General features: G+C 40.0%; 2 protein-coding genes across 9 annotated transcripts in view; one reads left to right on the top strand and one right to left on the bottom strand.

The window, feature by feature from the left end:
• The first annotated feature begins 250 nt into the window (after positions 1–250).
• PACRGL (parkin coregulated like) lies at positions 251–14,834 on the top strand. Of its 2 annotated transcripts, XM_084799189.1 has the most exons (10): positions 254–378; positions 569–640; positions 1,987–2,054; positions 2,174–2,328; positions 3,291–3,358; positions 5,024–5,114; positions 7,185–7,319; positions 7,956–8,063; positions 9,657–9,737; positions 12,623–14,834. In XM_084799189.1, the coding sequence occupies exons 3-10, from the start codon at positions 2,003–2,005 to the stop codon at positions 12,677–12,679; spliced, it is 747 nt and encodes a 248-aa protein (XP_084655315.1). In that variant the 5' UTR covers positions 254–378; positions 569–640; positions 1,987–2,002; the 3' UTR covers positions 12,680–14,834. The 2 variants fall into 2 exon arrangements, with proteins under 2 accessions (XP_084655314.1, XP_084655315.1); XM_084799188.1 differs by having other exon boundaries at positions 251–640.
• Positions 14,042–24,982, bottom strand: part of KCNIP4 (potassium voltage-gated channel interacting protein 4) — a 1,038,736-nt gene continuing 1,027,795 nt past the window's right edge. For all 7 annotated transcript variants that reach the window (XM_084799181.1, XM_084799182.1, XM_084799186.1 and 4 more), the window contains 4 exons: positions 20,123–20,230; positions 18,418–18,522; positions 17,738–17,800; positions 14,042–15,532 (listed from right to left, as the gene is read on the bottom strand). In XM_084799181.1, coding sequence (XP_084655307.1) covers positions 15,485–15,532; positions 17,738–17,800; positions 18,418–18,522; positions 20,123–20,230 — 324 coding nt within the window. In that variant the 3' untranslated portion in view covers positions 14,042–15,484. The remainder of the gene's footprint in view (positions 15,533–17,737; positions 17,801–18,417; positions 18,523–20,122; positions 20,231–24,982) is intronic.

Below are 24,982 nucleotides of genomic sequence, written 5' to 3'. Positions count from 1 at the left end.
GTAGTTAAGAGATAAGCATATGGATGGGAAAGAGGCTTCACCAGAGAGCAAGGGCGAATCAGCGTCTATCCTCTGAAAACTAAAACACAAACTTCCTTTAAGATCTTCCGAAGCTCCTTTGCTCAGACTGTCTCAGGAGCTCTTTCAAGACAGTGGCTTTTGGAACGCCAACTAGTTGCCGGGCAACCCCAGAGCGCCTTTGTATCCTTCCGATGATTGGCTTAGACAAGCGGCGCGTGTGTGACGTCACTGCGCGGCGCCGGATGTCTATGCTCTTTGATGCCGGTTTCCTGGATCACGGCCTCCGGCTTTGCCGCTGAAAGTCAGACGCAGTCCCTACTTGGGGCTGCGCAGAGGCTGGCTGTAGTGAGACTGGCGGTAGGAGCCGGCGCCAGAGGCGGGGGTCTCGGCGTGGGCGCTCTCCCGTGTCGGTGTCCCACAGCTGGAGCCGCCGGAGCTTGTTGCTAAGCTCCCTAGAGCGTGGGCGCAAGGGAACTTGGCTTAGAGGATTCTCACTGGAATCCGCTCACTGTCTCCCCGTTTTCAAAAAAAATTTTTTTTCCTATAGCGGTATCATCACACTTCCTCATTTTCAACTTTTACAACACTCTGGATCGGAGTTGGACTTCGGTGCCTGGAAGTGGGTAGATTTGGTGATGGAATGTTTGAGAAATGGAAAGCAGGTTTTGCTTTGGAACTTACTAGGCTTCTAATCAGAGGGCAGAAGATAACAAGTAGTGTGCAGTGATCTTAAACTAGGGGGAGGGCTACTGAGACTTGGTATTTGTAAAACAAAGATTTCCTAGTATACACAGGTGCCACCAGTCCGTTTTAGGTAGAGACGTAATGGAAACCTGGAGGATTTGTATTGTGTTTGCTGTTTCTCCAGCTGACACTGTGATTTAATTAGGCCTTCTATAGTGGATTTCTGTATTCGGGTGTCTATTTAAAATCCTAAGAAAGAAATGAGGGGTGACCTGGGTTGGATTTATAGCAACGTATTTTTCACCTTTTCGTTTCTTTTTGTCACTGCTCCATTACACCACCTGCCTCAAGTCATTTAAAGAACAGGTAGTCTAAAGTGAAGTAAGCATTTTTTTCTTTCACAACAAACATCCATGTTTGTCAGCGGTTTCTCCCAGGGGGATATTACTTTTTTTTTAAAAACCAAACACACTTTGCCTTTTAAAATTAAGAGTGATACTTTGAACAATTAAAATAATTATATTTTCCAGGCATGCTATCACATGCCTTTAAGAGCTTCCAGCACTGCAGAGACATAGGCTTGCAGGTCTCTCCTAAGTTCAAGTCCTACCTGGTCTACATAGCAAGTTCCAGGCTATCCAGGACTATATGATAAGACTCTGTCTACAAATTGAACAACAACAACAAAAACCCCTATTATTTTGAAAAGATCCTAGGGGCTCGCAGACCATCCTAGTAGAATACATGAGCTCCTAACCCTAACCCTGGTTCACAAAACGGTGGAGAACAATAGCAGAAGATACACACTTACACGCATTAGCATGCCTATGTGTACACACAGGTGACACAAACTTGGATACTTAAACGATTTGGAAACCATGTTTTCCAGAATGTTTAAAATATTTTCAAATGTAGAGATTACTGGCTTTTAAACTGATTTAAAACAGGTAGAGAAAAATGGAGAAAATATATAAGGAGGTCTAAGGAGATGGTAAAGAATCTGATTACCCAGAATCCTTTGAGAATTTAGATGGTTGTGGTGGTCTGTCTGTCATCCCAGCACGTGTGAGACATAGACAAGGGAGTCCTGACACAAGCTGACTAGCCACGTTAGTCAATAAGGGGAGCTCCTGGGCTCAGAGACAGACCCTGCCTCAAATGTAGGATGGTACATTTGGTAACCTTGGGCCTCCACTCTCGTATCTGTGTAGAACTGTATTCTTTTTGGTCTTACGTTTATGGCAGATGAACAGATTCTGAAATTGTTTCATTTAACTCCAGGAGCGAAAGGAAAGCCATGCAGAAATCAGAGTACCCTGGAGGTGTGCAGATAAGAAACAGAGCCACAGGTACAGAGCTTTACTTTACCCAAGGGAGAGGGCCAGGTCTGTTAATGACACATTCCGCGTTTCATGTCGCCACAGGATTGGGTTCTGTCTTTTGTACTAATGTTCTGTTTTCTTTCTAGGCAATTATGATCAAAGGACGTCCTCAGGCTCACAGATAAAACACAGGACTACAGTTCAGCGGAGCAAATCCTCCTCGTTAGCCAGTTCTCCAGAGGCTGCAAGAAGGGCTCATCCTCGGCCAAGTGATAAACTCAACCCTAAAACCATTAACCCTGTGAGTACAGATTCCTCAAGCAGTGCAGTTTTATAAGCAATAAGGCGTTTAGCTGCTTACAGTTTAACCACTCTTAGTGCTCTCATGGGTTTTGTGTTTGCTAGTGAACTAGTTATGTTAATTAGTTTGGCATGTTGTGAATTGTATGTTGGATTTTTTTCTTTCAACTTCCTAATGTCAGTGAACTAGCTTGCATTCACTTGCTATGGGATGGCTTATTCATGCCTGTCTCTGCTCACATAAAGCTGTAGCCATTCATTGATGTTCTACAGATTTGGTCCACCAGAAACCATACTATAATCCTCTGTTTAATAGAAGTGTAAAGCCAGTTTGGAGACGTTACACAGATTCTCCTACCTCTACACATCTGTACTTGGCTGAAGGGCATGCAGGACATACAGTGCTGGCTAAGTGCAAATGTATTCTCTTTGTCCTTAGTGCCACTTACGTAATCTAGAGCATACATTCAGATATATGTTTATAACACTTGATCCTGACCTTGATTCTCCCAAGGCCAATCCTTTGTTTCATAGAAGCACGAAGCCAGTTTGGAGAAGCTGGATAGATTCTCTGTTGTTTACACATCTATGATTGGCTGGAAGGCATGTGTGATGTACAGTGATGGGAGAAAGCAAAGCTTTCCTCTCCCTATTCTTAATCCCCAAATTCTTTATTTGGACTGAGAGAGAAAGGTGAAAGACATTTTGATCTATGTATGCCTTCAGCCACCTGCAGACCTTTGAGTCAAAATAAAAGTTGATGAAAAACACCTCCAAGGCTTGGTTGTGTGTTTATCTCAGCCGTGTGGCTGGACAGAGGTGAGTATTGGAAGTCAGGGTATATGCTCTCCCGCCCCCTGCCCCGCCCCCGCCCCAGCTGATCTCAGCAGGATTAAAATCGAAGGTATCAGTCTGTGGAGGCGAGGTAGTGGTAGTGGTGATATTTTCTTTTTCTCATTTCAGTTCGGTGAACAGTCACGAGCACCTTCTGCGTTCGCAGCTATTTACTCTAAAGGAGGCATTCCTTGCAGGTAAAATCAATACAATGCATAGCTGACTGTGTGGCTCAAAGTAATTGAGTGAAATCAATATATTATTCAGCTTAAGTTTGTTGAAGATTTATTTACTAGTGAGATTAAAATCAAGGTGACTTATTACCTTGACTTTTGGATTGGAATAGATCCCTGGGCATTGTTCATAGAAACCACGTCAACTCCAATATGTAATTACTAAGACCTGTAGTAAAACACCAGATAACTCAAGAAAATAAATTGAATGGAGTGTACCATTTTTGGTACAACTAATTTAAGCATTTATAGGGTTCTACAAGTTGCAAAATAATAATAACAACAACAACAACAACCACTACCACCACCAAAACAACAACAGAATCCTCACACAGAATCCTATCTTGGTTGTAATGTAAACACTGGTCAGCGTTGTGAAATATTTTTTAGTATAACTACATGTGCTTCTTTTTGGATAAATTCTTGGTGCCTTTTTTTCATAGAATGTTCAGTTTTATTGTGTTTTTCATGGTAAAAAATTTTATTTATGTCATAGAAGGGATAACTATAACATCAGTTTTTATGTTCAGTTCTGAAATTTCAAAAATGCATTTTTTATTAGTATTCTTCAAATTTGGAGTGACAAATAAGCTAAAGAAGCATTCTTGAATTTATCATCACCATGTCATTCTTAGATTCTAAATCAGAGAGTTAGGGATGTAGCTCAGTTGATGGATGTCTCCTGCCACGCATGAAGCCTGAGTTGGATCTCCCAGCACTTTGTAAATGTGGCCCGGTCACGTATAGCTGTGATCCCAGCACTGGGGTAGGGAAGCAAGGGGAAGGTCACTCTTGGCTACTTGAGGTCAGCATTATGTACAGGAGACCCTGACACACACACACACACACACACACACACACACACACACACACACCCCAAAGTTTTGTTTTGTTTTAAACTTCTGAGTGCTTTTCTCCAGTGTAATTATTTGCTGAAAATGCAAAACGTTACTTTACTGAGGCCTCCTGCTGTTATGGATTTAATACTGAAGAAATCAGAGCCCAGGTAAACCAAGACTGAGGAGGTGAGAGTAAATGACCAATAATTCACAGCCATGGCAGTTGTGCTGTACTGTAAAGACATCAGCCAGCCATGTTTCAGGCATGCCTCTGGGGCTAGGGAGAGGCTTCAATTCAGGACCACTTGTAACCTCAAAGGGGCCATTTCATCTTTCTTGGCCTTAGGTTTTCTCTTTAACAGCGAGTAAGACAGATCTGCCTTTAGATTAGTGTTACCAGTGTTAGGGTATAGAAAGATTCTCTGTAAACACTACTGTTTCTAACTACTACATGCTTTTCATTTTTTATCAGTTACCTGTTTTGTTGTATTGTGTCTGAGAGAAGTCAGTACAACACGCATATCAGGATTCTGACAGAGTGACAATGCTTAAATAAGAAATATATAAACAGTTTTACATTACAAGCTTACTAAGCAGTTTTGTGGAAAATTTAGGAATGTGAAGGATGATTTACTTGCATTGCGTTGCCTTTGTACTTAAGACTATGACACTCCTGTGTGTCACACAATAATTCTACATCTGTATTCTGGGAACAATGTTGTGTTACAAGCACCCTGCTTTTATGTGCTTCTGGGGTTTCCTGTTGCATTCACTGACTTTTGCCTTTTAGACTCGTACATGGCTCAGTAAAACACAGACTACAGTGGGAATGCCCGCCTGAAATTCTTCCATTTGACCCGCTTCTAATTACGTTAGCTGAGGTAAAACATTCTAGCTCTCCTGAGTGTGAATAGAAAAAAATATTTTAAAAATTTCATTGTTATTTTGTAGCTCATAAGTGAATACCATCCTATACTTTTAAAATAATTATCAAGTGAGAGGCACTAAAATGCTGGATTTTAAGTAAGCAATTGTAATTGTTATATATACATGCATGTATATAAGACATTACACACACACATATAAAAAATAAATAAGTAGCCAGTCTTATGAAATTCTAACAGGAATTTGCAGCTAAATGAAATGGATAGTGTTTCATACTTAGTTCCTTTTTAGATATGCCTTTCCCCTTCACTGTCCTCTCGTATGTTACGTCCCTCCCTCCATGCCTCGCTGTCTCACCACACCCCCACCTTCCCTCTCCCTCGTGTCCCTTCAGAAAAGAGCAGCCCTCCTAGGGATATCAGCTGAACACAGCATAATAAGTTACAATAAAACTAGGCACAAACACTAATATCAAGGTGGGGTAAGACAACCCAGTAGGAGGAAGAAGGTCCCAAGAGCAGGCAAAAGAGTCCGAGAAACCTCCCACTCTCACCACTAGGAGCCCCAGAAAACCCTAAGATACACAGCCATAGCTTATATGCAGGGGACCTAGTACAGTCCCATGCAGGCTCTGTGATTTGTCTTTTATATAGAATAGCAAACCATGTTTTAGACTAATCAAAACTCATGATACATTACATAGTTCAAATAGTTAGGGTGCAGAAAGTGCTTTACTTTGAGAAATCATTAAAGGGCTTCTGCCATTACAACTCTTGAAAATAAGCCCTTCTAAAATTCTTGTTTGTTTAATGTGAGAGTGTGCGTTTGTGAGTGTGGGTGTTTGTGTGCCGCAGAGTGGGTATAGGACTCAGAGGACAGCTTCTTGGAGGTGGCTCTCCATACACCGTATGGGATCATAGAATAAACTCAGGCACCAAGCTTCCCTTCCAGGCTGTCTCGGTGGCCAGTCTTGAATATGTACCTGTGGCCCAACACCAGGACATTTACTTTTGTACTGAGTTACAGTTTACTTTTCTTCTCCTCGCTTAATAATGGGGAAGGAATACAGGCAGAGCACTGTTGAGATCCATTTCAACTTTGACTCTCAGTTCTCCATCTTGAAAATGAATAAGATACAGGGACGGTTGGGACAGGTACTGAGCCTGTTAGAGGGTGATTTGCCATGTTGGTGATTTTGTTTTAGGAAACATGACAGGACAGTGAACAGGAGACATTTGACCACTGTCTGGAAGCAGATACTGAGGTCAAACTGACAAAATATTGAAAACTGGTAACCTGTAACTTGACTTTGGCCCCGCTTCACACATAGATCCAAGTGCGTTGCTGCTACTTTTCTGTTTGCTTTGATCTTTTCAGAAGTCAGACGGTCGGTTTTGTCTTCTAGTTGTGGCTGGTAAATCATGGAGTGCTGGCTGTTCTTTTCTAAGGCGTTCAGAACAAAGGCGCCATGAGCAGTGCTGAACGCGGTGCCCCGCTGAACGGTAGACTTAAGTTCTGGCAGCACGTGTCCTAACTGTGCAGGGTTTGCCTTCTGATATATCTAAGTGTGAAGGAGACATTGTTGGAACTTAGTGTTCAGGGGCCAGTACAGAGCACAGAGTGAGCAGTTCACTGTCTTCAGCATCCGTTAGGAAGCAGCCATCTCAGTGTTCTGTTGACTTCCTTATCTTCTTTCACTGGTAGCTTTTTCTTTCCCCCACCTTTCCTCCCCTTATCTGTCCTTGTTTTTATTTTTAACTTTTTCTTTTTTGTCTCTGTGGTTTTTTTCTCCCCCCCCCCTTTTTTTTGGTATTCTATTGGTTTTTGCTTTTCTTGCTTTCCTTTTTTCTCTCTCCTTGAGAGAAGAGACTTCTGTAGTGTGTATCTGTTGTTACATGATTCCTCAGGTATAATTCAGATTATAATTGCTGAAACTGCTCATGGTGATAAGAAAAACATTAAGCAAACTTCTAGTTTCACTTCTGCTAGAAACATTGAGTTTTGTGGTTGGTAACATAAGCAAAAGGCATCTAATCATGTTTCTGTGCTTATATTGTCTTTGGCAGGGTCTGAGGGAGACCAAGCATCCTTATACCTTTGTGTCAAAGGAGGGCTTTAGGGAATTGTTGCTGGTCAAAGGTGCTCCTGAGAAAGCTACGCCTTTGCTACCTAGACTGGTCCCAGTGCTGAAGGCAGCTCTGGTAAGTGGGTTACTTCCCTGGGCTTCATTATTCTGAATTGCATGATACGGATGGAAACTCTGGTACAAAAGCACATTGCATACAAGGCAGTGCTGTACCTGTGGGTTTGACAGGTGTGTGCAGTGTCAAAACCACTGTTACTCTGAGTCAGGCAGTTATGCACTTGACTCCTTTATAGGATGTACTTAGGGTCCTGAGAGTGAAGGGAACGTTTTGTGTAATTAGGGGACATAACCTCAGGTGACTGTTCATGCTCTGTGTGACAGAAGCACATTAGTAACTGCTGTTATCTGACTCTAGATACAGTGCATTAAGCTTACTCCCCAGAGCCTGTTTGTTGATCAGTTTCTAGGGTTAAATGCTTTATCCTACTTGTCCTGCCCCTGCCTGCCTGTTTCCCTCACCTATCTTCCCTTCCATCTTTCCAATTTTGTCCCTTTACCTCTTTTCCCCATTGATACCAATGAGCAAGTCTCTTTGAGCTATATGTACACCAATCCTCCTAGAAAATTTATTCTGAAAGTAGAAAGTAGAATTATACACAAAGTACCATGGAATAGGGCCAAAGGAAATAATACAGAGACCCTTTCATAGTGTTGTGGAAGCTTTAATTCTTCCCGTGAACTGGCTCCACAGGTTCATTCCGATGACGAAGTGTTTGACAGAGGACTGAGCGCGCTTGTGCAGCTGAGTGTGGCCGTTGGCCCATCCCTGAATGGCCATCTGAAACTTCTGCTTACAAGTGTGAGTACTGCACAGTGGAGAGGAGCTTTCATATCTCCATAACCTGGCCGTCAAGCTCTAACCTAGCTCAAATCCTTAAGACCACATTCCTTGTCATGCTACACCATGCCTGGCAGAAGCAGCCAAGTGGTAGGAAAGATTTGTATGGGCTGAGATCACAGATGTCAGTCCTCACGGCAGGAAGGATGTGGTAGCATGGAACAGGTGACTTCGTAGTGCGCATGAAGCATGGATGGGCATATGTGAAGGGCTCAGGGTCTCAGTAACCTCTCTCTAACTAATTCCTACCTCCCACTTTCTACTCCCTCTCAGTAACACCGTGACGTGAGGAACCCAAGCATCAGTCCACTCCTTGGTTAGAGCCTTGTAAACTTACTCTGAAAAAAAATTCACACACAAACCAAAGGCTTGCTATATGTACCTGGGCATTATTCAATCCAGTCACTTTGACGGTGTGTGTTAACATTTACACTAACCAACAAATGCAGATTAGACTAAATAGGTCACAGAATATTGTTGTAGTGGACAGTGCCTCTAATTTTTTTTTTAATGGATTAAGCTCACAAAGCTGACTTCAGGTTTATTAATAAAAAGTGCTCAGTATTCTTTTATTAAGTCTGTGTTGAATATGTTCTGAAACTGTTTACCAGACAGCATGGCTTCTTTTAGCCAAAATGTCTTGGTCACTGTCTGCAGAAATGCAAGTATTTCATGGGAGTACTGGTGAGTTGCTCATGACTACCTAACACACTGCTGCTTCTCTGCTAGTGCCTGTGGTTCTGTCTTCCTTCACCTTTGCTCTCCTTTTTAAACAAAATTCTATGTTCCTAGATATGATGTGTTTAGGATGTAACAAGAGCTAAGTGGTCTTGTGGTCTCTAGTCTGACTTTCTTTGTCAGTCGGTTACTCTTCAACTTTTCCCCTCTTATTGTAGGGCAATGTATGCTTTGGAGGTGTAGCTTTCCATCTTACTTCCCTGCACGGACTTGCAATGTGACAGAATGCAAAAGTATGCCATGGTTTTGTAAACCTGATTTTTGTGTGAGAACATGTGTGCTTGTGTGTGTGTGGGGGCGGGTACCAAAGCATGTGTATCTGTGTGTGTGTATCAGTGTGTGTGTACGTAAGCATGCATGTGGAAAGTATAGGACAGTCCCAGGCGCTGCCTTCAGCAGTATTGTCTACCTTCTGTCAGATGCATTGCCCACGAATCTGAAGCTCACCGATGAGGCTGCACTGTCCAGCCAGTGAGTCCCAAGGAAGCCTCCCCAGCGGTGGAATTACAGTCATAAACCACCGTGCCCAGTTTTTAATTCGAGTATTGAGTATTGAAGTCAGCCATTTCCACAGCCCCAGAAAACTTACTGTAGCAGATATTATGAGCTAGGTAGTGCTTGAAGTGACACAAAGTCAGCTTTTAACCAAATGTTGTATTCTTACATGTAAGCTTTAGTGGATCATGTACTGAAGCAATTTTTGTGTTTTCAAATTAAGGCATGATTAAAAGTTATTGGTGCTTATGGCAAAATTTATTTATTTATTCATTTAATTTGTTTGTTTGTTTTTAACCCCTCTCCCTCAATCTTCAAAAGCTTTCCAAGAGGCTAATGGACAAAAAATTCAAAGAGCCCATCACCAGCGCCTTGCAAAAGCTGGAGCAGCACGGCGGGAGTGTAAGTAGAAGGCTGCCCTGTGGCTGTGCATGCTCCGTACCTGTGCTTGCATTCTTAATGGGAGAATCCATGTGTGGTTAGCATCTATTAACTCATTGCATCCCTAATTATAAATGTGAATGTTTCCAGTTTTTCCTCTTCTAGGCAAAAGTTTCTGTTTTGCTGGGATGGTAGAGTTTTTAAGATGGCTTTTCTCGAACCAGGCTAGGTGAACACAGGCCTGTGTGCTTTTGTGGCAGTTTTAGAGGTGCACTCTTAATTTTCTCTTTAAACTATTTTAGCTGTTTTGTTTCACCTGTGAACAGGTCAGAGCAAGGACGCCTAACTGATCCCAAGCCCATTCTTAAAAATGTTATATTTATTTATTTCTGTACATATCTGCACTAGGGAGAAATCATGAGTTCCTGTGTGTGCTCATAGGTGCTACCTGAGCTGCCCACACTCGTGGTTGCCTTTTCCCTTTAATCAGTCTTGTCTCTTCCTCAGTTTTAGAAGCTCCCTGTAGATGGAAATGCCACGTCCACAGTAGAACAGAACATAGACACATTGGAAGAGCTGATATTACTATTTTCCAACTTTCCAAGGGGAGGAATATGGGGACTTCATTACTCTATGATGTCAGCAAGATTAAACGTATTTTCATAATCTGAAAGAAGTATTCAGCTAGCTACCTTAACAATGTAGAACTTGCATTTTCCATATTTTCTAAATTACTACAATGAAGTGTATGCAAAGATTGTATACAGTGTTTTGCTGGCCATGCCTTAATCAGCTAATTCTGCTAATTTTAATAATCTTTAAATTGCATATTTTGTTTTTGTGATGAACACCTAAGGCTTATGCAGAGGAACAAGCCTCAACAGGGCTGTTAGAGAATGCATTTCTTTGTTGTGTTTGAGTCCTGGGCAGGAGACTGGTCCTCAGATACTGAGGACGTGTATAGAACCAGCCCCTACCAGCCCAGTGACTCCATTTCTGATGAAGTCCTTACTTGTAAATGTACTCAGTCACTGTGGAATCTGAATCCCAGATGTATTTGCCCTTCCCTCCTTTCTGAGATGGAAGTGAACCGGTGGTGAATGATGATGACAACTTTTTAAACTGGCGCCTCCCCTAAATAGTTGTGTGCATCCAGGAGACCTTCTTAGGGAGTGAATCAGGAAAATCAGAGCCATCATGTGACATTTTGGATGTCTGTGTGTTGGGAAGGGGAAGTTATGATTGAGATACATTTCAGGAGCTGCACATGGTTACTTGGAGCTGCCTCGCAGGGGACATTGTTAACCTATCGAAGTCTGAGAAAGAGAGGGCTCCTTCTGTTGTTATGCAGTCTTGGTAGCTTTGGATATTGCTCATATTGAATTTAAAAAGAAAAAGGGGTTGTGATTATAATAGATCTTAAATATTCCTCAGCCTTCGTCACTGGCCTTTGTGTGTTCTACATGATATTTTAGTAATAATTTCTAGCATTGCAAAAGAAGGGTTAGCTAGGCATAGGGAGATGGCTCGGCAGTTAAGCACACTTGTTGCTTCTTCAGAGCACCTGGGTTCAGGTCTGTGCACTCACACCATTATTCATGACCTCCAGTTCCAAAGGGATATGACACTCTTGATGGCTTCCTTGGGCACTAGCATGCACACGGGGCAGAGACATACATGTAGGCAAAATAGTCATACCCATAAAATTTACACATCTAAATTTTCTTTAAAGCTTTGTATTAATTTGGAATTAATGCCGGTTCCTTTCTTCTGACTTGGTTAGTGCTATGCTAACTGTAGATGTTTTGATGTTCTTCAAGAATATAAGGAATGCGCCTCTTTCTCTTGGAGGAACTTAAAAACATATTACATTTCTTCAGTAGTAATGAGTCTTTAACAATTCTAGGGGCTGGGGAAGTGACTTATTGCTTAAGAAGACTGCCTGCTCTTCCATAGCACCCAGCCTCCGTTCCCAGCACCCACATGGTGGTTCACAACCACATAGTCTATTGCCCACTTTTGGCCTCTTTGGACACTCTACACATGTGGTGCACAGACATATATCCAGACAAAACACCCATACACATAAAATAAAGATAAATAAAGCCTACCTATTTTAAAAAGCAAGACTTCATAGTACATGAGTTTCCTATTTCTTTTGGCTTTTATATATTAAAATAATGTGAAGCTGCAACTACCGGGGAATGAACACATTTGTTACAGGCACAGAGACACTTTCTTATAATCTTTACCAGTCTTAAGTTGAAACATTTTACAAATGCATGACTTAGTTTTTGTTCTCAGCAACATGCTCACTTGTCTTGGGAAAGGCCAATGCCCCACACTTCATTTCATTCTAGAGTATGTGAGAACTGTGACAAGTACTCTACAGAGTGCGTCATAAGCCTTAACTCACTTTCTCTCCAGCACGGGCCTGAGAGGTAGACTTTGCTAGTTTCTTCCTTTATGTCAGGATATTGGGTGCCGAGAAATAGTTAACCCAGGCATGCTTGTGGAGTGCAGGGAAGGCAAATGTAAATCCTGCGTTAACTCCTCCTTTATAAAGTCGTTAGCTCTGTTTGGTGTCCCTCAGAGAAGCAGTTCTGCTCATCTTGTAATTTGGGTTGTGTTTTTTTTATGACTTTGTTTGAGAATGCTCAAGTTAGCTCTCCACAGGTGATGCTCTCACACAGCTCCTGGCACGCGTGTGGGAGGGGAAGGACTCAGTCCTATTTAAGAGGTAGTGGGTATATAGAAAACACAAATTGCACTTGGTTCTTTTTTGGCGGTGGGGGCGGGGGTCACAAGGGTAGGGAGAGTCTTCTGTGCTTCTTAAGCTCCACTGGAAGAGGTATTGCCTACTGAGGTAACTGAGTTCTAATGCCAGTGTTTTCTTGTGTTGTCAGGGAAGTCTTACCATCATCAAGTCCAAAATCCCAACGTACTGCTCTATATGCTATTGAGTAAGGGAGCCAAGAAAAGGCACGCTGCTTCCTCAGGCACTGACCTTGGCTGCCAGGACCTTTCCTCACTTCTGTTCACTCTGATTCACAGCACCACTCATTCATTAACTGTGCTACGGGGACCATGTCAAGTCCAGAGGAATCATCTACAAGCTGTTTGTGAGCACAGAGCACAGGTGCTAATGGAAGGCAATTAAAGTAACATGTGGTAAAAGTTGAGTTCTGTTGGGGTTTCTCATGTTTGTCACCGGTGGGAGGTTACGGATCATACCTATGTGTATATTTTCCAATATATTTTTACTTACAGCCTGTCTGAAGATCATTTTGTGCCTGTGCTCTTATTTCATAGGTTGGTTTTGGCCATTTTTTGGTTTTTATATTTATCAAGACTGAAAAAATACAAGATAGCAAGTAAGCATTTGTGACATCACTATTAGCGGGGATGTATAAATGTGTATTTTGTAATGTAGAATGCTTAAGAACATCATTTCTTTCCTAAATATTCTGGCTTAAAAAACTTGTTTTAAAATGTGAAAATTCTATTACAAGTATGTTGTTTATTACAACTTTTTATAACTACCTAAACTTTAGGTGTTAATGATATTTAAGTGAATGTTATTTTTCTATTTTGTAGCCTGAAAGTACTGATGATGTACATATAAGATACTCAGAAATTAAAATATTAAAGCTTAACACATATCCAGTGACACTGTAGTAGTTGTGTGCATTTCACAGTTACTTGGTTTGTTAAAACATAATTTATGAGTTCAGTTCAGTTTCTGATGAGCTAGAAACTTCCTCTAGATCATTCTGCAAGAGGAAGGAGTAGAGTAAGAGAAATAAAAGATTGGAATAAGGCCTTCACTGTCACTGTCAGGAAGAGTGGCTGTAGGAACTGGGGTAGCCACACCAAATTCAAATAATAGCCACACACTGGGAAGCAGAGGGACAGGCAGTCACCGTGTTATGTGGCAGCAGCTGCATGCCCTCAAAACACTGGCTGGACGATGCCCTCCCCTTGTTCTCTCCCACAGTTAACTGGTCGACCCTTTAGCAATTCTTGTTTCAGGTAGATGCACAGTTGTGAGTTGAAAGAATAGAAGCAGTTGCTGAGCCACCATACCCCGGACATGCCCATTTTCCATCAGGGCTTCGCTCCCTGGTCCTGGGTCCTCTCTTTCTACAGGCCTATCACAGACTTGTCACATTCTCAGACTATGCCTCCTACAGCAGCTGCCTGCCTTCACTTTTGCTTTGAGTTATTTCTGTAGGCAACACTACTGAAAGATAGTGACAATCTAGTTTTAATCTAGTAATTAATTACAGAACTTGCTAGTGTGTAAAGACCTATAGCAGACACAGTAGAGTAATAAACACTTTATTTTGCTTTTATTTTTCCTTTTTGAGATACAAAATGTGCACATTGAGTTTACACAAACACACGGTGGCAGATTTCAGTGTACATGTACTGTACTACTCTTACGTCCTACACTGGTGCTAGCAGGGCGGCTGTCAACATCCTATCTCTACACCAGAATAGATACCTGATTTATCATTGCAGACACTTGCAAATTTTCTCCTCCTGTATCTTCTTGCTTCTTGTGATATTTCTACGAAACAGGGAAGATGTGTGTATCTATAGTACTGTCGTGGCAGCTCTACGGTTTTGGCTTACGATCATTAAAAGGAATGTGAAGCCTTTGAGTTCTATGATGAGCTAAATCATAACGCAGTTCCTATAAACTGCTCCATGTTTGTTTTTATTTCCTATGCAGTCTTATGTATAATTTCCAATATGATAGAATCACTGGTGTTTTCAAAGAATATTTTGCTTGATCTTCATTCCTGGTAGGCTTTGGGGCAATCAAGGGTTCTCTGTCCCTGAATAGCTTATGATAAACATGCTGTGAGAACATTGGGTGTTAGGGGTGGCTAGAATTGCCCTTTACTGCTGTTAAGGGTTATTTGTTAATAAAGCGTTACTAGGTGTTGCAGGACAGACACCCGGACCCTTTGCAAGTCTGTAAACATCCTTGGTTTGTTTGACACTTTGAATTTCTACTGCATGACACAATACAAAACAGTCTACAGGTAAGATCGAACAGGTCCAAAGTTACATGGATTATGTAGAGCCTTGGCTTGGATATGGAAAATTTAACAAATAACTAAAATAATTTTACTAGGTATCTGTTAACATCTGATAATAAACTAATTTTTCTAAATGTGCTTTTAAAAAATGTGAAATACATTAATGTCTTTTAACAGCAGGTGAAGCCATAGAAATTGGGACTATTGGGACTATAGTTCTGTTTTTTTTTTTTTTAAATTTGTAGTAATCTTTGTTTCTTAGTATTATATGAATTGAATTAAAATAAAATTCATTGGCTTTCTGGAACTTAAATGCAGATGTAAATATTTTAGAAAACCATTTAAAGTTCAGGACTGAATACATATAAACAAATAGGAAAACCCACTGGTGTTTTGAAATCACTGATCTGTGAAAGCCTCAGTAATACTTGGCTAAGGCTCAAAGCTCTTCCAGATTCTGTGCCTTTTGAATATTCTGAGTATGAAACAAGTTAGCGCATTTTGTGACCCTAGTGACACTGTGGAAAAGATGCAAATTTGTAACTGGAAAACTTAAATCTTTGGGGGGGGGGCAGCTGGTTTTATATTAAAACAAAGCTGTTTGCATAATACGCCTCAGTGTACAGCTGAGCAATCTATGCTAGAAGTGGTAACTCCATCTTGCATGTGTGTAGAGTAGTTCCCATTGGCCTCTTCAGGAAAGGATGTGCTGACACGTTAGATGACATTTTCGAAGAGCTGCATGGAACGCATTATGTTTTCATCCTGTAAGGGAGAGATAGAAGGATTTTATTTGCTGTGTCTATAATGGAAATTGCTGCTATATCTCTAAGTATGGCTTGTTCCCTTCAGATGCTGCTTTGTAATGGCAAGTGTATCTGCTCTTTACATACAAATGACCACAAGGGCCCATTTTATGCCCTCTTGGATATGCCTTTAGATATTTCATTTAAATCTTACTTGCACCTAGACCACAGTATTTCTCAAATGATGTCAGGATGAAAACAGTGAGTGTGATAGCTAATCTTGGTTGTCAACTGCATCTGGGATCTGCTAGCACAAGATTCTGGCCAGTCGTGTGATGGCTTTTCTTGATTGGATTACTTGAAGCAGGAAGAACCACTCTAAAACTAGGTGACATCAGGACACTGACTTCTGCCTGCTTGCTTTCACTCTTGCTGGCAAATTCATTTATCCTGTTGTTTACAGTATTCCTTCACTTGTATTAGAACCGATTTCTTCAGGGCTTCCACATCGACTGAAGGTCAGCATCTCGCCAGGAATCTTTTAGGACCATATTGGGATTGCATAGACATGTAGCCTAGTGGACGGAAGAACTACAGAGTCAATCCCTCCAGTGTGAGATAGCCATTGTTGAACTGCTGAGATTGCATCCTATAAGCCAACCTAATGAATCCTTTCCCCCCTCTCTGTATATGAATATACCCTACACACACTCTATGCACACACACGTATATGTATATGTATATATTTCCAACCATGAGCTTTAAGAGATTATCCAAAGGGAACAGAGGAGAACTTTGGCATTTCAGGTAGTTTGTAAGCCAAAGCACAGAAAATATATAAATATCATGTTCCAGGACAAAGAAGAGTCAATACGCACACAGCCATTTTACTCTGCCAGTTATTGCTAAATCTATGTGACCTGTAGGCATCTTTAAAACTGGATAGTTTCTGAATGCCAGAGAAATGATTGGTCGAGAGAAACCATCGCACGGTGGTGGCTGTGGTTAGCTTAGCCCATTTCTTAGAAATGAACTGTATTGACAGATTGAACTGTTAAGGAATACTTCTCCACTATGGGTGAACACTGCTGGTGAGCCCTGCATATTAGTGGTGAGTCACTGGTGCACCAGTCACCACTAAGAGGGTTCATGCCACCATTTTAAATCTCTAAGAGATGTTAATGAAAGGTGAGTTGAGAAGCAAACAGGCATCAAGAAAGTTGAAAATGAATAACTGAAAGAGGGGAAAAAAACAACAACCCTGAAACGCCAGCAAATGTTTCTCCATGTTTGGTAATTTGTAGTTATGGCTCTACTCGTGCATTGAGTTGAATCACTCTAGGTAAGCTAAATCTAGATTTCCAGGTAGTCGTATATAACTACTAGATTTCCACAAGTTTTTCCTCTTTATAACTGGAGACAATTATTGACTTCTGATAAAATGCTACTTTTTGTCCACATATATTAAATCAATGATACTTTGCCGAGGAGCTCAATTTGATCACTGAAACAATGGGAAGAAAAGAACCCTCTTACAAGTTGTCCTCTACTCTCCACATGTGTGCTGTGGCATGCTCCTCCTTCACAATATATATACACAGACATAAGATTTAAAAAAAATATAAGCTTCCATCGTTCTCTGCAATAAATTTCTTATTCTATGATGACATGAATAAATATGACATGTTTTAAAAGTATGTCTGGGAAAGAGCAAAGCTTTATTTTTTCATTATATATATTTATATGTGTTTATGTCTATGTGTAGGTATGTGAACATAAGCATATATGTGCCTGCTAAGTCCAGAGGAGAGCCTCAGATCCCATGGAGCTGGAGTTACACACCACTGTGAGATTCCTCACTTGGGTGCTGGGAACCAAGCTCTAAGATGAACAGCGAGCACTCTTAAGCATGGAGCTGCCTCTCCACCTCCAGAAACAGTGATTTAAATCTATGTGTTTTTGATTGGTTGTCAGTAATGAGTTCTCTAAAGGTTGCAAGAAACAGGGAGTGTGCATGAGTAATTTTTGCCTCAGTCTTGGCATGCTATCAGATTGGATGTGCATATAAATCTACTTGTTTTCAAGTGAGAAGCCTATCCTCGTTAGCTTATGCACTTGATTTATATTTTGCTCAGTTCATATTGGCTAATAGGCTGTGCTCATTTGTAACTGATGCTAACAAAAGGGACAGGTTTTTTGTTTTTTGTTTTTTTTCTCTACTTACTTTTTGGCAGCTTTCAATGAACTCATCTATGGTAACAACGCCATCTTTATTTTTGTCCATCTTCTGTTGAGAAAGAAAAGAACAAAGCACCATATTGACTTGCCCTTTGGTAGCCTTCCCATACCCAGTACATTCAAAGAGATAAAAATATAGCTCGTCATTTTGTGTGATACAGGACAATTACATTGTAGGAGGAACTAGTGACTTCCTACAACGGTGAGGTCAAATCATTGCAGGTTGTGATTTCCTCCACGTAATGTGAAGCATGACTCACCTAAACTGTTTTCTAAATATGACAGGACTCACACAGTTTACTGAAGTGTCGAGCCTTGGGTTATTTTTATCTATAAAAATCGGAGAAGAGTATTGAGAATTTGTTATCTTTAAGATCCCTGTGGGACCTACATGACAACACTTCCTGAAATAAAATGATGGCTTAGTCTGGATACTCTTGACTCTTCTGGAAGTACAATTGTCTGCCATAATAAATTTTTTTTTAAAAATTATGAAGTTAAGATGTTATTTGTCCCTGTGAATAATAATTCCCCTATGGAGTTTTTGTTGTTGTTTTGGGGGGCGTTGTTGTTTTGTTTTTATTTTTGTTTTTATATCAAAGTGTTTTCCAAGTATCAGGAAATCATTTTAGAACTGCCCTCCTTCCCCTCATCTTTCAATCATACCTGGAAAAATGTCTCCACATGCTGTCGGGGGGCATCTTCTTTGAGGACAGGGTATGTGCACTTCCCCATCATGTCGTATATTGCTTTCATTATGTCCAGCATTTCCTGAAATGGAAAGGCACTCATGTGAGGCTGCACCCCAAGTGTGAAGAGGCAGTAGGAGATTTTGTTCATAGTATTTCATTTCTTGTTTGTTTTGAAATCTTTATGAGGTGCAGCCAACAAACAGCCTTTTCCCTCAAAGCAGTGGAATCCAAATGTACCAATTGTGAGAACCTAGTTTTAAAATGAAGTAGATTCCTATGTCTCTCACTGGGTTGGGAAGTGAACAGTCTGGCTTAATGCTTTGATTTTCACAAACTACAATACAACCAGTTAGTAAAAGTCCGTGGAGTTTTTAATCACTTTTTCCTAGTTGGCCTTTAGCTAAAGGAGTCACACGAGAATACAAATTCCAGTATTTTGACTAGGAAGCACCTTAACATTTTGTTAGCTTTAAAAGTAAAATCTAGTTTTTGTTATGCCATTTTAATCTTTTAAAAGGAAAATGGTATCTACTTACTTAAATATTCAGATTTACTATTTTACATAAAACACATATTAGGCAGGTGATAGGATTCATGTTTACTTTTGAGAGTATGGACTAGAGGATAATGCAGTTTGTAAGGATAAAAGAAATTTTAAAAGATGGTTTTATCATAGACAAGTGGTAAGATAGACGATGTAGGCAGACCTGATGGGCTCTAGTAAACGTGGAAAGAGATAGAGCATTAGCTCTGTATTCAGCTCTCAGCACTGACAGAAACAAAAGAATGGTTCAAAGGGGAAGGGGTAAGACTTTTAATGTTGTGGGACTTAGGCAATGAACACTCATAATATCCCAAATACTTAAGAAGTGTGTCTCTTCATGACGTCTTAAATTTCACACTTTCTTTAATGATACACAGTCTGACTCCATGTATCATTTGCTAGTGACTGATGGAGCAGTGGTGTCCTGACACACTGTGTCTGTGTATCAGATAAGGTACATTCATGTCTTTGGTCCTGAGTGCTTTTTCTCATATGAGACACTTTGTTGAAACCTTCACTCTGGAGAAGCTATTAATGCAGAGAGAAAGGCAGGCCCAGCCGCATGACCATTAAGTATGTCCAGGCTTCCAGCAGAGTGTTCACTCAGTCTTATTCACATCCTACACTAAGGGCGATTACTTTCCTCCAAACCTTTCTCGTTTGCTGTTTTAAATGGTCGTAACAAACCAGCATTTTAATTTGTGAATGTTTTCATTGATAGCTTCCTTCCATCTGTGTTTGTCGAGCCCACCATTGTCCTGATCCACCCTGGCAACCACTGGGTGATGTAGCTTTGCTGGCTGTGGATTGTCTGGAACCTTTGTCCCCCTTACTATTGCCCACCAGACATGACAAGGCATCTGTCACTCCCAAGGATCCTCACTTTTCACCATATCACTAGCAGAAAAAAGGAATATAACATTGATATGTTTTGTGCTTTCTTTGGAGATTTACTACAAATGAGTCTAATCCATTCCATTTTTTATTAGAATATATCTCATCTCTCCTAGAATTACATTAAATATTTTTTTATTTCCTAAAATGTGATTTTTTAAAGCAATCACTAAAACTTTAATATTTTGAAGTTAAGCAAAACTGCCTCAGAGGATCGCTAAGTTGGTGTGCCACCTCTTACTTCTTTAGTGATGTAGCCGTCTTTGTTTATGTCGTACAAGTTAAATGCCCAGTTGAGTTTTTCTTGTACTGTCCCTCGAAGCAAAATGGAAAGACCTTTGATGAAATCCTAAAAAACAATAAAAATAGAATTTAGAACTTGGTAAAATTCCCTCTTAAGTGGTGGTAGTAAAACAACCCTCTGGAGTTTGAGCATGTTTCCAAAATTACTAATGTGTTTTTAGTCTTCAATTCCTTGTGGTTCTTCATGAGTGTGAACTATGACATTTTCATCTAATTAGAAACTGAGTTAAATTAGCTATGGTGCTCGAAATTGTACCTTTATGCATGAGTACACATGCACACATGCATGCGCATGTGCATACACACAAGGTTTTTTTTTTTCTGAAGAAAAAATAATATCCATTAGTAAGAAATGCAAAGTATCCCTAAGAAGCAGAAAAAAATGTAGTCTTTAATTAGATGTCAAATTATAGCTGACGTGCGGGTAGTTCTGAAAAAACTGGATCCACACTGCATGAATCCAAACTAGCATCAATTTGTCTCTAATTCCATGCCTGTAAAAATGAGGACAGTATCACCTCATACAAACTTTATGATGATTGAAGGAATTAAGATACTTTTAACAGTCCCAGGAGAGCACATTGGCCATGAGAGTCTGCTTTAACTCTGTGAAAGCCTCTGCTAATGCTGAAATGGATTTGATTACAGTGACAGGGAACCAGGCTAATCAGAGAACCAGGCTAATCAGAGAACATTCATGTGTGTTTGTTGTTATATAAAGTAATGCGGCAGATCTGGGCCCAGGGGTTTTGCTCAAACTATGGCACCAACCAAGGACAATACGTGCAGTAAACATCGAACCCCTACCCAGATCTAGCCAATGGACAGGACATTCTCCACAGTTGAGTGGAGAGTGTGGACTGACTTTCACATGAACTCTGGTGCCACATATTTGACTACCTCCCCTTGATGGGGAGGCCCGGTGGCACTCAGAGGAAGGATAGCAGGCTACCAGGAAGAGACTTTTTACTCTATGAGCATATACAGGGGAAGGAGGTCCCCCTCAGTCACAGTCATAGGAGAGGGGAATAGGGTGAAAGTGGGAGGAAGGGAGGAATGGGAGGATACAAGGGATGAGATAACAATTGAGATGTAATATGAATGAATTAATATAAAAATAAAAATAAAGTAATGTCAGTATTTCAATGTGATTAAATTCAGGAGTGACAATCTCTTAGAAATGAAAAAGTGAGGCAAATCCAAAAGTTGTTCTTTGGGTGAACTTGTATTTTCCCTTCTTTTCTGCATCCATAGCTGTTTTCCTGTCCCAGCTTTTAAATGGTGTTTCTCTGTCTTCAGTGGTGGTGAGACAGTTAGCATACATGTAGTTCACAAATTATAAGTTATTTATGCTGTCTGGTGAGAAGTCCTTCCCTTTCTAAACTAGTGCTAGTTATTTCTAGTCTATGAATACTTTGTGACTATATATTTTATGTTATTTATATACACACCATTTCTTTATATAAATGATAGCTTAATATGCTCTTCTGCCCTTAATTTTTCCTCAGTCAAAAAGGAAAGAGAGAGAGAGCCCCTATCACACAACGAGGACTCTTATTGTTTGCCTGCTTAGTAAAATGGATATTCCGTTTGGATATGTTCCCATTTAGTGATCCATGCAACAATAGGGAAGTCCAGCACCATCCCTGGCTCTAGTGATGGAACTTGGCCTGGACAAAGACAGGAAGTTTGTGTCACCTCTTTAGCCAAGACCATCAGATCTGAGGCTTGATACATTTTTGAACCTAGTCCAAATCTTAGAGTGATTTTGACATTCCTGGACTCTTATAAGGATGACAACAAGATTAAAGGTGTTCCTCCTGACATGTCAGGAACAGTCAGTCACAACATCCAAGGGCTGCTGATAGTACCTTGCAAACATCCTGTGCCACTCTTAGTGTGCAGTCAGTGCCACCCTTTTTGTCCCTGTGAGCTGATAAATACCACAGTGTTTTCACCAATTATTCCAATGCTGTTAGGGAAAGTGCTGTGGTTGTCATGCATACCTCCCTCTTAACTTGCACTAAACAGTGGCTATGGTCCAAAGTCCTTTGGGTAGGGATGGGTTCCTGCCCTAATTCTGTGACAGGTCAGGAATAAAACTATCTTTTTATTAAAAATAACTAAAGAAAAGCCATTTCCAACAGGATTACTGTTCTTTATTTTGTGTTATAAAAATGCCTGTGCTAGAAAGGAGCAGAACCTACCACTGTCTACCTCAACTTCCCCAGTCAGTCTCTGCTAACGTTTGCAAGCTCTCAATATGATTATATAGCTTTCTTGGTGTTGTCTCTTCTTGTTGGAAGCCTTGTCCAAGGTGACACTTTCTAAACAGGATTCTCTCTGAAAGGAAATTCAGTTGCCTGCCTTAAAGAGGCCTCCTCACTTGATTTTTGCTGGAGGTTTTTAGAGTACAATTTCATGATATTTTGATCCTCTCTCTCCTCCAGTCTGTCCATCTTTCTTTCTTGGTTTTATATTTGGTTTACTACAAACTTGATAAACTCATTCATTAATATCCAAAAGTATGGCTATTGTAGTTCCTTCTCTGACTTCAGAGCGCAAGGCCTGACTCGGTAATTACCTGGTAGCAACCATTCTTTCATCTGAGGGCCCTTTACTCAGCGTCTCACAGCTGGTTACTATTACTCCTCGCGCATTAGGCCTTCTCACTTCTACCACCTCCAAAAGCACCGTGGCCGAGAATGGTCCATTTGGAGGTAGCTGCAACCAAGTCCAGATGGGAAACCTTAAACTCACTAAAGGTACTGCAGGTGACAGACTCAGCACAGAAAGACATGTGTGCGTGTGCTGTGCCTTGCTCTTCCTCATGTGGTTTCATAGCAATGTTAAAGTATTGCTTTTCTCTAATATGACCTCCCTAAATACGTCAAATTTCCACAGTACTTATGCTCTTCCTTAAAATATTTGGAAGATGAAATTTCTGGAATTGACTAAAATTACATTTTCTTCGGACCAAAGATACCAATATGTGTATAATTATATCTGCACATCTATATATTTATGTACACATACACACACACACACACACACACACACACACACACACACACATATATTTCAAAAGATTCTAGCCTGACTTTATCTTATAGAAGAGATGACTTACTTATACTGCCTGAAACACAGTAATGTCATTATTTTGTAATGTCTTTTAAAATAATTTGTGTCTTGAAAAGTGATCGTAGCTACACCAAATTAAATTAGAAGTTCTATGATTTAACCTTGCTGACAACTGTTAAGGATTTGATAAATGTTAAACAATATTCATAAATATGTATGCAATAAATACAAACATTATATAATCTTATAAACCTATAGGAAACTGTACTGAAAAATAATGTAAGCACACATAAGTCTAATAACTACTAAAATTAAATATTCCAAGTCTCTCTTTTCTCACATGTATCAGCATATATTTATTTTTATTTTTTATTTTTGGAGCAAATGAATTTATTTTTATATTAGAAATCGTTGCCTTGAAGCAAAGAAAGTTACAAGCTTTTCTAAGCAATTACTATCTCTAGCTAAAAATCACTTTACTAGAATTCCAGCCAAAGGGGAACCCTAGCACAGAGAACATCAGAGATTGAAACAAGGAGATTTGACAACAGATACCTCCATTTCATACCTTTGACTTGCCTGAAGCAAAGTGTTGTGACAACCACTCCCGGGGCTATGCTTAGACTGGCCTAAGAATAGTAGAAACCTGAGCGTATATTTATAATAAAATCCACACATATGATCCTAAACACATTATTGATATTATATATTTTATAGCATGTACATATATTAAACATGTATGTATCTATAAAACAATGAAAAATATCTCATTGTTTCATTTATATCAGAATTGTAATATTTAATTTAATATTGCAAATATTTTGCCATATCATTGAAAATCTGTCATGAAGTAACTATATAATTGAGTCTTAAAAATGTATCATATTTACCGAAAAGAAGTAATTTTATATCTTGATAGAATGTCACTTGATTTCTGAACATTTTGAACCACAATAAAAATCACATTTTAAACATTTAAAACAAGGATTTCTCTGTTTATTTCTTTCTCTTTCTTTATTCCTTTCTTTCTTTCTAAGATTTACTTATTTATTTTATATATTGGAGTGTTCTATCGTCATGTATACTTGTATGCTAGAAGAGGGCATCAGATCCCAGTATAGATGGTTGTAAGCCAGCATGTGGCTGCTGGTGGGAATTGAACTCAGGACCTCTGAGAGAGCCAACAGTGCTCTTAACCACTGGACCATCTCTCCAGCCTCAAAATGATTTCTTTGATATACTATGTATGTGGTGTTTAGCCAGCATGTATGTCTAGGTGACACTTGCATGCAGTGCGCTTGGAAGCCAGAAGATGTAACTGCATCCCCTTTAACTGGAATTACAGGACAGTTGTGAGCCCATGAACAAATGGGTGTTGGCAATTGAAGCCCTGGGCCTCTGCAAGAGCAAGCAGTACTCTTAAACTGCTGAGTCATCTCTCCATCCCCAGGATTCATATTTTAAGTGGCAGTCTACCACACACAGAGGGATATAAACACACCTTAGTGGAAATGTAATTTTATGCGACCATAGACCAGAACTTGAAGTTCTCTTTTCATTTCCGTCTCACTATTTTTCTAAAATATTACGGTTACTGAGCTCTAATTTCAGTAACTGCATGGCCTCAATTTAAAGTTTTCAGCATGGCATGGTAGTAGTAATATGGTTATAAAACAACTCCTTTCATTATTTCCTATTGTTAAATATGCAAATTAAT

Source organism: Acomys minous (genome assembly GCF_964271855.1).
Source record: "Acomys minous genome assembly, chromosome: 10".
NCBI classification, from domain to species: Eukaryota; Metazoa; Chordata; class Mammalia; order Rodentia; family Muridae; genus Acomys; species Acomys minous.
The sequence above is the reverse complement of the archived record's forward strand: the minus strand, read 5'-3'. Positions and strand labels throughout refer to the sequence as shown.